The 13,868-nt window shown below is 36.8% G+C and overlaps 2 protein-coding genes and 1 long non-coding RNA gene across 4 annotated transcripts in view; all 3 read left to right on the forward strand.

Annotated features, from left to right (window-relative positions):
- The window catches only part of LOC106024731, a 42,748-nt gene that overhangs the window by 2,475 nt on the left and 26,405 nt on the right, over nucleotides 1-13,868 (forward strand). The gene's annotated exons all lie outside the window — the stretch shown is intronic.
- On the forward strand, nucleotides 2,568-8,043 carry LOC105016985 (homeobox protein Hox-C6). The gene is made up of 2 exons (XM_010881245.3): nucleotides 2,568-6,077; nucleotides 6,766-8,043. The coding sequence occupies exons 1-2, from the start codon at nucleotides 5,681-5,683 to the stop codon at nucleotides 7,062-7,064; spliced, it is 696 nt and encodes a 231-aa protein (XP_010879547.2). The 5' UTR covers nucleotides 2,568-5,680; the 3' UTR covers nucleotides 7,065-8,043.
- On the forward strand, nucleotides 9,266-12,675 carry LOC105016986 (homeobox protein Hox-C5). Of its 2 annotated transcripts, none has more exons than XM_010881246.2 (2): nucleotides 9,266-9,887; nucleotides 10,827-12,675. In XM_010881246.2, the coding sequence occupies exons 1-2, from the start codon at nucleotides 9,389-9,391 to the stop codon at nucleotides 11,039-11,041; spliced, it is 714 nt and encodes a 237-aa protein (XP_010879548.1). In that variant the 5' UTR covers nucleotides 9,266-9,388; the 3' UTR covers nucleotides 11,042-12,675. The 2 variants fall into 2 exon arrangements, with proteins under 2 accessions (XP_010879548.1, XP_010879549.1); XM_010881247.2 differs by lacking the exon at nucleotides 10,827-12,675 and adding an exon at nucleotides 10,350-10,817.

A 13,868-nucleotide genomic window follows, 5' to 3' on the forward strand; every position in this document is an offset into this window, starting at 1 on the left:
TTAAAGACAATCAGTTTTACCTGAATTAAATCGAAACAATGTAATAAAATCCAATTTCCACTTCCATACTGTATTATGCAGGACGGATGACCACATTATTATATATGGTTCTTGATCCTCTTGTGGTATATTGAAGTATACTCGTTTAGAGGATTGTTCAACAGAGCTGTGAAGAGAACAAGAGAGAGAAACAGAGAGAGAGAGATGGGGTGAGTTTATATCCTCGTAGTATAGTCAACAAGTGGATACTGTCTTTGTATAGTAGGCCTAGTGAAAATATACATCACAAAACACTTGCATGCATGCCGGCTTTTTAGTGAATATAATAACATAGGCAAAAATGATGTAGGACTATGGTCTCCAATACCTACTAGACTTCAAACAGTCATGTCATAAATAATCTGAAGATGAGGACATTTATGTGCAACTACATTACGTATTCGAGCCAGCAGATTTCATGTCAATATAAAATGCATGATGTGGGTCCAGATAGATGCTTTCTGTATAATTTACCAAAACGCTGCTCATAAAATCCACCTGTCAACATAGATTTTATGTGCGTACTGTCTGAAGTTTGGTGGTTTTCATGGTAGTTCATTGTTACGGCAACTACACTGACAAAATAACGGTTCTTCTGTAGGGTTTTTCGAGTGTTTTCTAGTTTTTTTAAATAGTGATTTTACTAATTAATGCTTTAAAACAAACAGGATGAGCAGCAGTTTCCTGATTTGTACGGAAACCACGTGCATCATACTTTTTTCCCAGAAGAATGTAAAGCAGGTAGATTTTTTAAGATACTATTAATCTTCAAGTAGCAGTTAAAAATGTTGTATATTTCCGCTCTGGCTATATTGAAGTAAGAATCGCACACAGAATTGCAAATCATCTTTATGCAACGCTCTTGCCTGATTTGGTCTGTAAGATTTGGGAACGTATTCTAAATACTGTATGTTCTTATATAAATATATTTTTATATAGGGATCTTATATGATAAAGACCACAAGGCTGAAACTTGATAATTGCAAGAACAATGTCTCTCTGCTAAAAACATGTGATACTGGTCATTCTAAAGTTAAAACACTCTAAAGTCGCCCTTGAATATATTGAATTCCGGTCCTTGATAGCAAAAACATTCTGGTAATTAATTTATTTACTGCTCATCGAAGAACCAGCCTCATTTAGGGTTTCTTTATGGCATTACCAAATAACCTTGTTTGGTTCCAACTTGGTCCTTTATTTTTATAATCTAGGGTAAATTCAAACCTATTTTAAAACGTCTTATTTACAGGAGTATACTTTCAATATATTATCTTGTTTGGGGATACATTTTTTGTACATATATTGTTAAAATTATTTAGAAACGATTGCTTTATCGGTTGTAAAGACAAGTGCAGGCCTGAATCTCTTTATTAGCATATAGCCTACTGTTATTTTTGCACCTTCTGCTATTGTAGGCCTACTTCATTAAAAAGCAAAAGTCTATATAATATTTCCCAAAACAACAATATATATATTTTTAAATAACATTACATTTATGGGGAAAAAAACATATTTTCGTATCCACGCTAGCAACAAGAAACTCGTGCCCAACAAATGTTTGGACAGGCTTTGGCCAGACCCCTGACCTGGAGGGCGTATAAACTCGCCGTTGTATACCTGGTGACTATCATGGAGAAGTCCTACTGCAGGTGATATTAGAAATGTTTCAGTGCCCGGGTGAGACATTTTTAGTTTCTTCTAAACCACAAAATTATTATAATGTTAATTATTTAGATTTTTTCCCTTCATTTTATGGCCTGGAAGGACCTGCAGAATCAAACTTCCTACATCACAGCTCATTCCACACCAATAAACATTGAACAAATTAAGATGATTTAAAGCTTCCACTGTTTTGTCAGTTTTTTATAATTATTTACAATCAGTAAGATTGGTTAAAAATAAATATGCCCTAAAACGTTTTGCTGCGTTGGATGCATCCGGATGTAATGTAATTTGGAAACGTCTGTGTAGTTTTACAGAATGTGTTTACCATTATATTACTATTTTTATATTTAGTTTTTTAAGAATTGTGTGCCTGGATATATATCACGTTAAATGTGATTCTTGAATTTAATTCATGTTTGTATAATTGAAAAGTCTGTTAATTATAGCACAAAAACATTGATCTAGACATCTGTAGATGTCAGTAGCTGCAGGGACTGTCAAAAGTTTCAAGTGACTAGCGGGAATTGACATTTCCACCTATTTCCACTATACAAAATGTACTTCTGATTCAAATCAAGAAACAAATCTTGTTCATCTACATAAAACTATCATCGTCTAAAAACGCTATGACCTTTTTTAAATCGTGAAATCAGCTGAAATCTTCAGTGGAGTAGTATTTAAATATAATAATTTGCTGTTGCTGAGAAAGCTCTTAGATGTCATGCCATATAAAAAAAAGCTAACATTTAAGTTGAATAAAGTGACCTTCTTCCGTTTTTTTAGCGAACCATTACTTAAGACACAAATTAAGAGTATCAAATGTGTTTTCTGTATGATTTTTTTTTAAATCGTCTCTACGAAAATCTGAATTGACATTCATCGCATAAATCCTCGCACACAATGCCAGTTATTTTATTACATTTTAAACAAAATATGTTGACAGCACTGAAGCTTAATATTGTAATGCTTTTCTAAAATGTCTCTTCGTTACACCTGTAGGGTACATTTAAATATAAAGTAAAAGGCTGATGCCATAATTGCTGAGTTAAAACATAAAACTCTATACAGCGTGTAAAACATATGTTGTTGATGTGCTTTCTGTGAAGGAAATGTGAATTGGGATGGGGGAGAACTAGAAAGCGGTTTTATTGTGGGCTACTATTGAAGTGGAAGTGTATGGGGAAGTGTTTTATTGCACCCTTTGTGGAAGACAGTCTGGCATTTGCGCGGAAAAAACAACTGGTCATGTAACAGTTTTGCAGGTCTTGAGTTTGGGAGGTATTCTAGGTTACTATTTTAACTATCAAAAAAATACTTCGGACCAACATTTTAGTTATGTAGAACAATCTGGATAGGTTAGCAGGCTAAATAACTATACTCCACTGACTATGAAATATAGGCTACTCAACGTGTATAGAGCTATACTGTGTGTATGGAAAGGGGTTCACAATTAATACATGTATTAACTATCTTAAGAGTTGCTTTATAAACAAGGCTCACAGAGGTCAAATCCTCCATGAAGTCGTTTTATTCATATCAGAGAAAGGCTCGTGGACCGTTAACATTCAGCACTGAATTCCGAGCTCTGCATTCGTCATATGGCCCACGTTAACGTAATAGCCATTTTAAAAGCATTCGGATTTAAAGATCAAAGGCTGTTTGGAGAACACCACGTATGTGCTTGACTTCTGCTAGACCAGTGAGCTCATTAGGTCAATTAAACGGAGTGCCGAACTTTTATTTGGAAGGCTGGGTTTAATTGATTCGGCTGTGAATAGTCATTGAATTAGTCAAACCATTCATAAAAGTGAGTTTTACTTTGATCATGTTACCCCAAAAATAAACCTAAAAGCCCAATAGGACTTCTCATTCAAATCTAAGTTTGTGAAATGATGTACTAAAATTACATTTTGAGCTTGGTATCGGGGTCAAGAAGCAACAGAAACATTAGAAACGCATCACAAATATTGTTGAGGATGTTGGAACAGAAAGCTGTTGGCTATGTTTTCTTTTTTTCGTAGTTTATTCTTTCATTATCCGACCCTAGGCGTTTACCGACCCTTTATAACATTTACCTATAGACCCTCATAACTAATAATCGACCAATTACAGCTACACATCTCAAATCCTACACTGTAGCTTAGCAATGCTATACACCTCATTCTCTTGCTGTTGTATTTCATGATGCAATATTTGCAAATGTCTCTACTTTTTTATCCAGTGATCTGACTATTCAAGTGTAATTGTATTCTGGAGGCATGCTCTCACTCTAAAGACTTCCATTAACTGACGCTAGTAATTGCTTTGTTTGGGCGACAATTCCCCATAAGCGAATACCCACAGCGGTATAGTTTGGAAGCCGTGATTTGTCTGGCGTTATTACTATGTGTGCCATACATAGGCGTTAAGACATTCTTTAGCTGACCCCACCCCAATTGGATCCTTTCCGTATCTTATCCAACACTTTTCTTGAATTTGCTAATCTAATCGCAGCAAAGAAAAGAAAAACGTCTGCCTATAGCAGACCACTTTAAAATATGCTATGAAAAGTAGTTAGCTTTTTAATATAGTCTTTTTCGGGAGACGCTCACATGCTTCAACTAGAATCGTACATTCTTAACTTCTGTGTTGTGTTGCGTTTTTCTGCCAACTGAAAAAAACGTGTTTTAAAACAACGAATTATTATATTGTTGGATAGGCCTACCTAGGATTAAATGAATCAACATCCAGTCCAGTTACGTTACGCTGTTAAAGCCTACGTTCTTAGATACATTTTTCTGTGGAAGAATACTTTTAACAACAAATTAGCCTGTTTACAACACTTTGGTTTCTGTGTTGAACGCTAACTAAATAATTTAGTATAATATACATTTTACCAGTGTGTTGTGTGGTTCTACATGGACCCCAAGAGAGTACAGCATATATGGTGTTATTATTAATATAGACCAATGTCAACCATATTAACAATACTATATACTTAAACAATTTTTTTTATTAATGTTCTTTGTTCAACATACATTCATATTTTAATCCGTTCAAAAGCTATGTATATCACATTTAGGGAAAATATATTTATGGATTTTAGAGGGCAGTATCGTTAAGCTTGTACTGACGGAATGATTCGATCACACGAAGTATAATCATATTTTCTTTATAAGGACCTTGAAACATAACTCTGCGTGGTCTCCTTGGTCCAACTTATTAAAAATGACTTAGGTTAAAGAAATGAAATAGAGCATGCGTTGGTATCAATTTCTCTAAGTAATTAAATTCCGCATTAAGGCGAGTTCATTATTGTGAATGGTTATATGCCAATCCGATTTCGTTAATCCACACATTATATTTTCATTAGGCTATACCCTCACATTGTGTTTTTGTTGTTGTTGCATGCTGTTGTTGTCAATTTCAACAGCAATGTAGCTAGTGTGTGTGCGCCTACGTGCGTGTGTGTTTTGTCAGTACGTACCGCAATTGTTGTTGATTATTTAGATAATTGCTAGTATGATTTTACAGGATTAGGCTGTAGGCCTACAAAGACACACACTCACGCACGCAAACACGCGATCGAATGCTATCATAATGCACTTAACCCAACGCACATTTACACGATGTGTGATGTGTGTGAGCGCACGCATATAAGAGAGTAGTTTCGACTGAGAATTTAAAAAAAGTTACGTTTTTTTCTCCCTGATTCCCTCTACTGCCTTCTTTTTATTGGAGGAAATGTGGTCAGCTGACATTGTCATCTTGTCCATCCTGGAGTGAGGTTTTAGAAACAACATTCGGCTGCGTGCATTGTCTTTATTGGCGTCCAGAAATAAATTATTTCGACCGCATTAAAACGACAGACTGACGGAGAAAAACAAAACAAGATAGTGACTTGCGGAGCGTGAGCAAGGGAGAGATTGCATACATAGTTGTGATTGAAAGGGAGGGTGGGAAAGAGAACAAGAGGAAGAAGGGAGAGAGGTGAGGTATGAATTCGTATTTCGCAAACCCGTCGCTATCATGCCATTTAGCTGGTGGTCAAGAGGTTTTACCAAACGTGGCCCTTAACTCAACTACTTATGACCCGGTTCGACACTTCCCGCCTTACGGAGCCGTGTCCCAAAACCGGATATATTCCTCGTCTTTCTATTCACCCCAAGACAACGTCGTATTCGGCTCGAGCAGGGGACCGTACGAGTATGGATCCAACGTGTTTTACCAAGACAAGGACGTGCTTCCCAGTTGTAGACAGAGCAGTCTGGGACAAGGTGCACAAAGCTCGCTTACTCAGGATTACCCGTCTGATCAGGGCAGGAACGTCTCCCAGGAACAGAAGGGCAGCATTCAGATTTACCCGTGGATGCAGCGAATGAACTCTCATAGCGGTGAGTATTACAACCTCCTAGAGATAAATTAAACGAGCTGGTCCGTTTTACGACGAGGGAAGCTGCTTTTTATCACCCCATAAACCATTACTACAGCAGCACCCTGTCGCTGACAATAAAGGCCTTTTATCTCAGAAGGAAATCCCTTTTGGCCAGGCTATATGTTCTTGTTCTCCGTCACAGTTTATTCCTATTTCCTTCAAAACAAAAATGGTTATGTCAGGTCGATTTAAATATATATATATATATATATATATATATATATATATATATATATATATATATATATATATTATTGAAGAGTTAACGGAATTTGAAGACCAGTAGGCCTATCATCTCTTCAAATATTACTCAGTTTGTTGGTATCCCCTGAATAAGTGTGTGTGTGTATGTGTGTGTGCGTGCGTGTGGTTCTCTGTGTAATTCGGATGCAGTTCACAGAGCTTTGTGGGTGTGTGTAGATGGGGCCCTGTAGTTGATGTGTTGCGTCAGGTCGTAAAACCACTGTTGTTGATTATTTACACAATTGCAAAACATAGGCTAGCATGTAGCATGCTGACATGATTAGGCTGTATGCCAAACCTAGCAGCGATTTTCTGTTTCGTGCGTATGTGTTTGGGTAGCCAGGTGACATTGCATCCAAAAATATATTTTATGATAATGCTAATCCAAAATGTTTTCCACTCAGGAGTTGGATATGGTTCTGACAGACGAAGAGGCCGCCAAATCTACTCCCGGTACCAAACTCTAGAACTCGAAAAGGAATTCCATTTCAACCGCTACTTGACGAGGCGCAGACGAATCGAAATTGCCAACGCACTATGTCTCACCGAACGTCAGATAAAAATCTGGTTTCAGAATCGGCGGATGAAATGGAAAAAGGAAAGCAATCTAACTTCCACTCTCAGTGAAAGTGGTTCGGCAGAGGCGAGTCAAGACACGGGAAAAGAAGACATAGAAGAGGTGACAGAAGAGAAAAAAGAATAAACAACTGGGCTTCTATATACATCAATTCGCTGTGATGTGAGAATAACTACCTATCAACTATTGTTTGGCACAATAAAGACACTACAGTATTAAATGTAAAGCTGCGTTAAATGCAATGTGGACGCAACATATCTTCAGACAGCAAAGTTTGTATTTTCCATTTGATTCTGTAGGTATATTAACTTTTCACGGACCACGGACCATTCCTTTCTTGACATTCCGTCACATGTGTGATGTGAGGACGTTCATGATGATACATTCTTATATTTTCTTTGTCAACGGCAAAACAGTGGTTCGCATCATTCTGTATATGACGAATATGTTGGCAATATGTTTCACAAAAGTGATTGTCACAACCATGTGTGAAGGAAACCGTAAGCATTACATCAGCTTGATGTTTTTTTGTTTTTGCTGTTCTACGAAGTACTATCCTAAATAACAACTACCTAAATTGTTCATATGTTTGTATATAAATCTATATCTATATTACATGCCTTAGCCCTGTGAGCGCCTTCGTGCGCATCCCGCAGCTTTTCTGTAGTAGGTACTTAATTTATGTTTAGCTATCTACCAGTATGTGGTAAAATCATAACTGACCGATGTAGCTTGAATTGTAGTGTTAACATAAAAACAATAAACAATAACGGTGTTGAAAAAGTGATGAAATTTACGTCAAATCATATTTAATTAAAACTGTTAATAAAAAGTTGTTGTCCACGTAAACGAGTTTATTTCGTTATAGTCCCCCATGCAAGTAAAATTTGTACATGTCACTGTTCGTTTTTTATTCCGTAAACACAAAGCCAGTCCCCATTGCTGTTTTTTTAGGTTATTTTGTGATTTCAATGCTTTGCCATTTAAAATAAATATATTTTTCTGAGATTCTCTGACACTGTATGGCCAGATACGTTAAAGTTAGGCTATGCACTGATATGTGACTGATATGTGGCTTAGAATACATACAGTGCAGAATAGTTTGAAAATGTGGAGAAAAATAACAGAAACGCCTGTCTAATAACTAAGTGTCAATATACTTACATTTCTGGGTACACAGTATTATTTAGCCGGTCTATTTATAATAAAAAACGCAAAAACACATGCCACATTATTTAGTTAGAAATTGTGAGTCCATTTGTGTGAATCGTGTCACAGTGACACACAAGTCAATTCAAACATTTGCCATGTGATGTTAATCTTTATTTATACAGACAAACCATTGAACCAACTTTAATAGAAATGCCTTCTAATGTGATCCGATTTTACTCTTATCACTACGAATATCAAGGTTGGCATTATAGCTGTTTTAGGCTAAACTATTAAACCCAATCATGCATGCCTATTTCGAATCGAGCCAAACCTTTCATATATCATACATCTTTGTAATCATGTTTTTCAAAATCGTCATTCAAATAATTTCTAAAACAATTACAGATCATTTCACTATAAAACATATGGCCACAAAGTGGGAAAAAATCTGAACTTTCTGTAGCATATATCGACTCTAAGAGGTTTGTTCTTGAGCAGTGCTTTTACATTAGTGACACTATTGAAGCAGCTAGAAAAAGTATCATATGCCATAGCAATCGATTGATTAAATAATTGTTATATTATTATTATTAGGAGTAGTAGTAGTTCATACTTCTCTTACTTGTGGAAAAACTACAAAAGGCTACGGTCAATTGCCTTTGCTGTGGTCAGCCGTTAATTCAAACTTACTACTCTATACTACACATTAAAGGTGTCTTAACGTTTTAATTTTTTTTATTAGTTGGTGTTATAGCAAATTTCAGCACTAGGTCTTTGCAGTTCTAGTCTACGACACAGACACAATCTATCTTCACACATCTCTCTATCAGCCTAACCTCTGTGTTGTTGTTGCCTTGTAAATCAAAACATAGTTCGTCATGGTAGCCTTGCGTGTTTTATGCTTTTATCGGTCCCTGGCACCAGGTGACGCTCTCGGACTACCGTCCCATGCACCACCAGTGCCCCGGTGCCCGGATATCAGGCGTTTCTCCTATTCCCATCAATAACCTACAAGTGTGATCCAGCCAAATGTATGACGATACGAGCACGTGATTGTTTTCAGACTTTCCATATTTGGGCAATGGAGAAAAAAATGAAAAAAATCCCCCACCTATAAATCGTGGTCATTTTTAGAATAAAACCCCTTGAACTTCAAAAGAGCTACAAATCAAGCGAAATAACAATAACAAACTTTTGTATGTTTATACATCTACTATAATCATCGTGTTCAATCAAAAGTACAATAATTGTATCAAAATAAATGCTTCCATATCGTTTCCTTAGCGTTTTCTCTTGAAATGAGTTCTTACGTAGCCAACTCGTTGTTTAAGCAAACTCACGAGGCGTCAGCTTTCGCTTTGCACAACCAAGGCTACGGATCTAACCCCGGTCTCAGCGCGTCTGCCTACTGTGGTTATGGAGGGCATGATCACCACGGGTCATTCGCGTCCCCACCCTCCTCTAGCTCCCTTGTCACCGGAGAGATGAACGTTGGGCTGCGTGGCGACCAAACGCCACCGCCAGAGTCTTCCACTGGAGACCCTACACAGAGACGACCCATGAACGATCAAACAAGCGGACAGGGATCTCTAAACCTCGGACTGTATCGCCGCAAACCCGAGACCGACTCGGATTTGAGCGAAATGCATGTCGGCAAGACTCAAACAGGCGAGATCAACATCGGAACTTGGCAACCGGTCCAGCCAGTAAGACAAGCAAACCATTCCAATCATCCACAAACCAGCGAGCAGCAACCAGAAATATATCCCTGGATGACTAAACTACACATGGGTCACGGTAAAGTTTCATGTTTCTCGTCTTTATTTTTTACAGAAGGAGTGTGTATCTCTCTCATTCTCTCCTCCATGTGTTCCCTTTTTTACACTCGAGTCCATTCACAGTTTTTCTTTCTTGAGTTTTATAGGCGGTATTCGGAAATAATAAAACTCGCAGTCGTAAATTTTATGACAAAGGCATCAATTGCTCGTTAAACTGTCCTGTTACAACGAAGAAGCGATCTGCGTCCAAATTTATGACAGGGTAATTGAATAAGAGAAACACAAGACCCTGTAAACTTCAACAAACAACATATTCCTTCTACTAGTCCTATATTTAGAACAAGATAGGATAATAATTATGATTCTTATTCTGAGGGAATTTGGACTGAATGATTTCATCCTGCATGATTGAACTGAACGTGTAAAAACAGCTTGTATAGAATGTTACTGACTGAGCTGCTTATTATTTGTTATGTAACAGGACATGCAACCTACTCTAGAGGGACAAAGGATATATCCGTAACTCTATCGACCTCTTGTTCTTGTAGGTATAACACTAAGACATTATAGTAACTAAACGAGTATAGTAGTTATACTAGTTATGCACATGCAGTTATTTTATTGATGTAACCCGGGTTATATATTTTTGGTTTTGTTAACGTAGCATCATATTGATTATAATTTATCCAGCCATACAGCTATCTTCATCAACATTCATTACGCCATACAGTCTTTTCTAAAGGGATCTTTGGACAGGTGTATATAGTCACAGAATGTGACTTACGGATGACTTGCAGCCTGTGTTTTGCCATTAATTCGAGTTAATTGTTTGAGCACATGTCATTGCATGTTCATTGACAAGTTAAGACATTATAAGTGATCTAGGATCATGTTGACTCTATGAATCGTCACATTTCCAATGCGGTTACAGTCTATTTTTCTTTTAATTACACTCCAGAGGCTGACGGCAAACGGTCAAGGACGAGTTACACACGCTACCAAACTCTGGAGTTGGAGAAAGAGTTCCATTTCAATCGATATCTCACACGTCGTAGGCGCATTGAGATCGCCCATACGCTCTGTCTGAACGAGAGGCAGATCAAAATCTGGTTCCAGAACCGTCGAATGAAGTGGAAGAAGGACTCAAAGCTTAAACTCAAAGAGTCGATCTAAAACAGGGAGCCATTTTCAAACCTTCCTTTAAGATGACATTCAAATAATTTCAGCACCACCTATATTTCCTAACTGACCTTCGTGATGCAATGTTTCAGCAAAGAGATTATTCGAATATGGATCTGATGATGTAGGTTATACCTGTTGTTGTTGTTGTTGCTATTGTTTTCAATACTGTGATGTTTTATTTTCTATCTTGCAATGATATCGTGCAGTAGATTCCTAAAGCCTATAACTTGTGAGAATGGAAACGCTTGAAATACATGAATTAGAGAAAATGAAACTTTAATAATTTGAACCTTTCATGCCTTCCTCTAATTTTCTTTTAATTATTTTAAAGTTGAAAGTGTACTGACATTACTACCGTATCGCAAATATTTTTTTCTTAGGAGTAGCACCTAAAACGATTTGGTAAATGCCTTGTAGATTATCTTCCACTCATTAAATATGTTAAATGTCTGTGTTTTTTTTAATCAGCCCCACTCAAACAACTAGGATTTTTTGGTCGAAACAGGAACATTTTAGTGCGATGGACCATATTCTCATGGATTATTATATTTAATATATTCCACATAAGATGTTTCATTTTGGACAAAAAGTATCGTAAGAACCGAAAAATACTCAGAGGCATTTGTAGTGTATTCTTAATATTTTCAATAATTTTTCAATAATTTCAAAACTTTTGACCATACTTAACATAGTATGTAACATATCCATACTATGAAGTGTTTCTGCATTTCAAAGGTATAGGTAATGCATTTTTAAAAAGTATGTATGTTTGTATAACTTTCAGGAACATTGTATGTTTTTGGCCAACTCTACATTTGGCTGGACTGTTGACTAGTATCGGAGTTCATGTGGCTAGTATGATTGTGGGATTCGTTTTTTTATCATTGGGATTAAGTTTGTGGTTAATTAATATTGATAATTTAAAATATTGGGTAAAACATGAAACATGTAATGGTGCGATACATTGCAAAACTTGAGATAGTTTTTGGTCATATTTAATTTATTGCCAATGTCCCATTCCTCATCGTTGACTAATAAAGACAAGAATAATGTGTAGATTATGTTCACTATATCGTTCAAATGGAAAAAGACAACAGATTTCCTGTATTATATTACTAATTTATATTTTCAAATCATGTGAGATTTGGGGCTTGAAAGAAGGCTATCGTGTGAAAGGAGACTGATATCCAGGAGTAGGTAATAATTAAACAATTTCCTTCTCGTTTCCAGGGGCTGCCACAAAGCACAAAGGTGTCATTAAAACCTTTTGTCATATGTAGCAAGGTTATTATGGTTGTCAAAGAAAACCTTTGAAGCCTTGGTGACACGATATATAACTTATTAGAGTGTAACATGTTCTTCACTAAGTCCTGTATCATTTGTGGAAATCATCAATTGAGTGGTAGAATGGAGGATGCTCCTCTGGAACGAAATTAACTTGAATTATTTTATGTCTGATAAATTAATCAAGACAATATTGCCCCGTGGAATGGCGATATAACCCATATATTTAAATTTGCTCACCTTGAGTTGCTGAAGTTGTGTCTTTGAACTGGACTGAAACCGAAAGAAAGCCTTCGTGTATGTTTGTGTTTTAAATAACGAAATAAAAATTGGTGAATTTGGAGAAAACACTGTCTTATGTGCTTTATAGGATATCATGTATTTTGGTTGTGTGTCAGTCCAAAGCGGATTGTGAAAAAATAAGCTAAAGACTGTGATGTACTGAAACTTTGTGCGGATAACTCAGTAGCAGTTTGATTACTGAAGTGCCTGTTTGTTTGTTTTTTTTACTATTTGTCCCATAGCAGTTCACAACGTGCTCTCAGGCTTTGATGCTCGTTCTCTGTCAGCCTCCACTTCCTCAGTAATTATTGACAGTAGACGGATAACTGTAAAACTTTATGGCCCTTATGCCTCATAAAACTTTACAGCTTTCCCTAACAAATCTTAAACCACGACAATTGTTTCCTGTCTAACGAACAGATGGACAGCATATACATCTGCATTTGGAATCTTTAAAATACAAAATGCATCCTACACTCTTTCCAGGAACATGAAACATATTTAGCGTATGTGATTGTTACCTCTTTCTTTCAAACAATAATCTATCGTTAATAATAATTTGACTTGGTCCTCATGCCTTGCTGTCCATATCTATGTTTACGACATAATCTTCCATAAAACGCATTAGAGGAGCCACTTTTTAAAGAATTTACACCAAATCGTCAATAGTAAAACTAGTTGATCTGTTGCATTGTTCCTGTTCAAAGATAATTATGTTTTGGCTTAATTTTTAGGGTCAAGTATCATGTTTGGATAGTAGACGCCATGCCTGCATGATGTTCTTGGATTTAGGCCTATGATACACAAGTAGCCATATGACATTCAACGAATTCCCCTCAGGAGTACTTCCTGGCGCAGTCATCCTTTCATCTACTTGGCTGTCTCAACCTTATAAACACGGGCAAGTAACTGTGCTGGGCAACCCCACCCCTCTTCATGCCCTTTCACTTTTGAAGCAATCCTTTCCACCATAGAGAAAGTTCTAACCTATTGTGACTTCTTGATATGGTATTTCTCTAACCTCATGTTCACGTCAACGCCAACCCTGCTTTCAGGTTAATGAGAGAATGATACAAAATGAAAACATTACTCACCCGGGTAGGTATTGTAGGCCGGCCTACATATTTCCCCAAAAGATACTGCGTCTGAAATATAAATTTTTCTTCCATCCCTACTTGAGTTAAACGCTTAACGCCTGGAGTAGGTTAGCTTTTGTACTGGATACTTTTTTGTTTCTTGCGCCTCTCTTTTT

The sequence above is a fragment of the Esox lucius genome, chromosome 17 (genome assembly GCF_011004845.1).
Source record: "Esox lucius isolate fEsoLuc1 chromosome 17, fEsoLuc1.pri, whole genome shotgun sequence".
Lineage (NCBI taxonomy): Eukaryota > Metazoa > Chordata > Actinopteri > Esociformes > Esocidae > Esox > Esox lucius.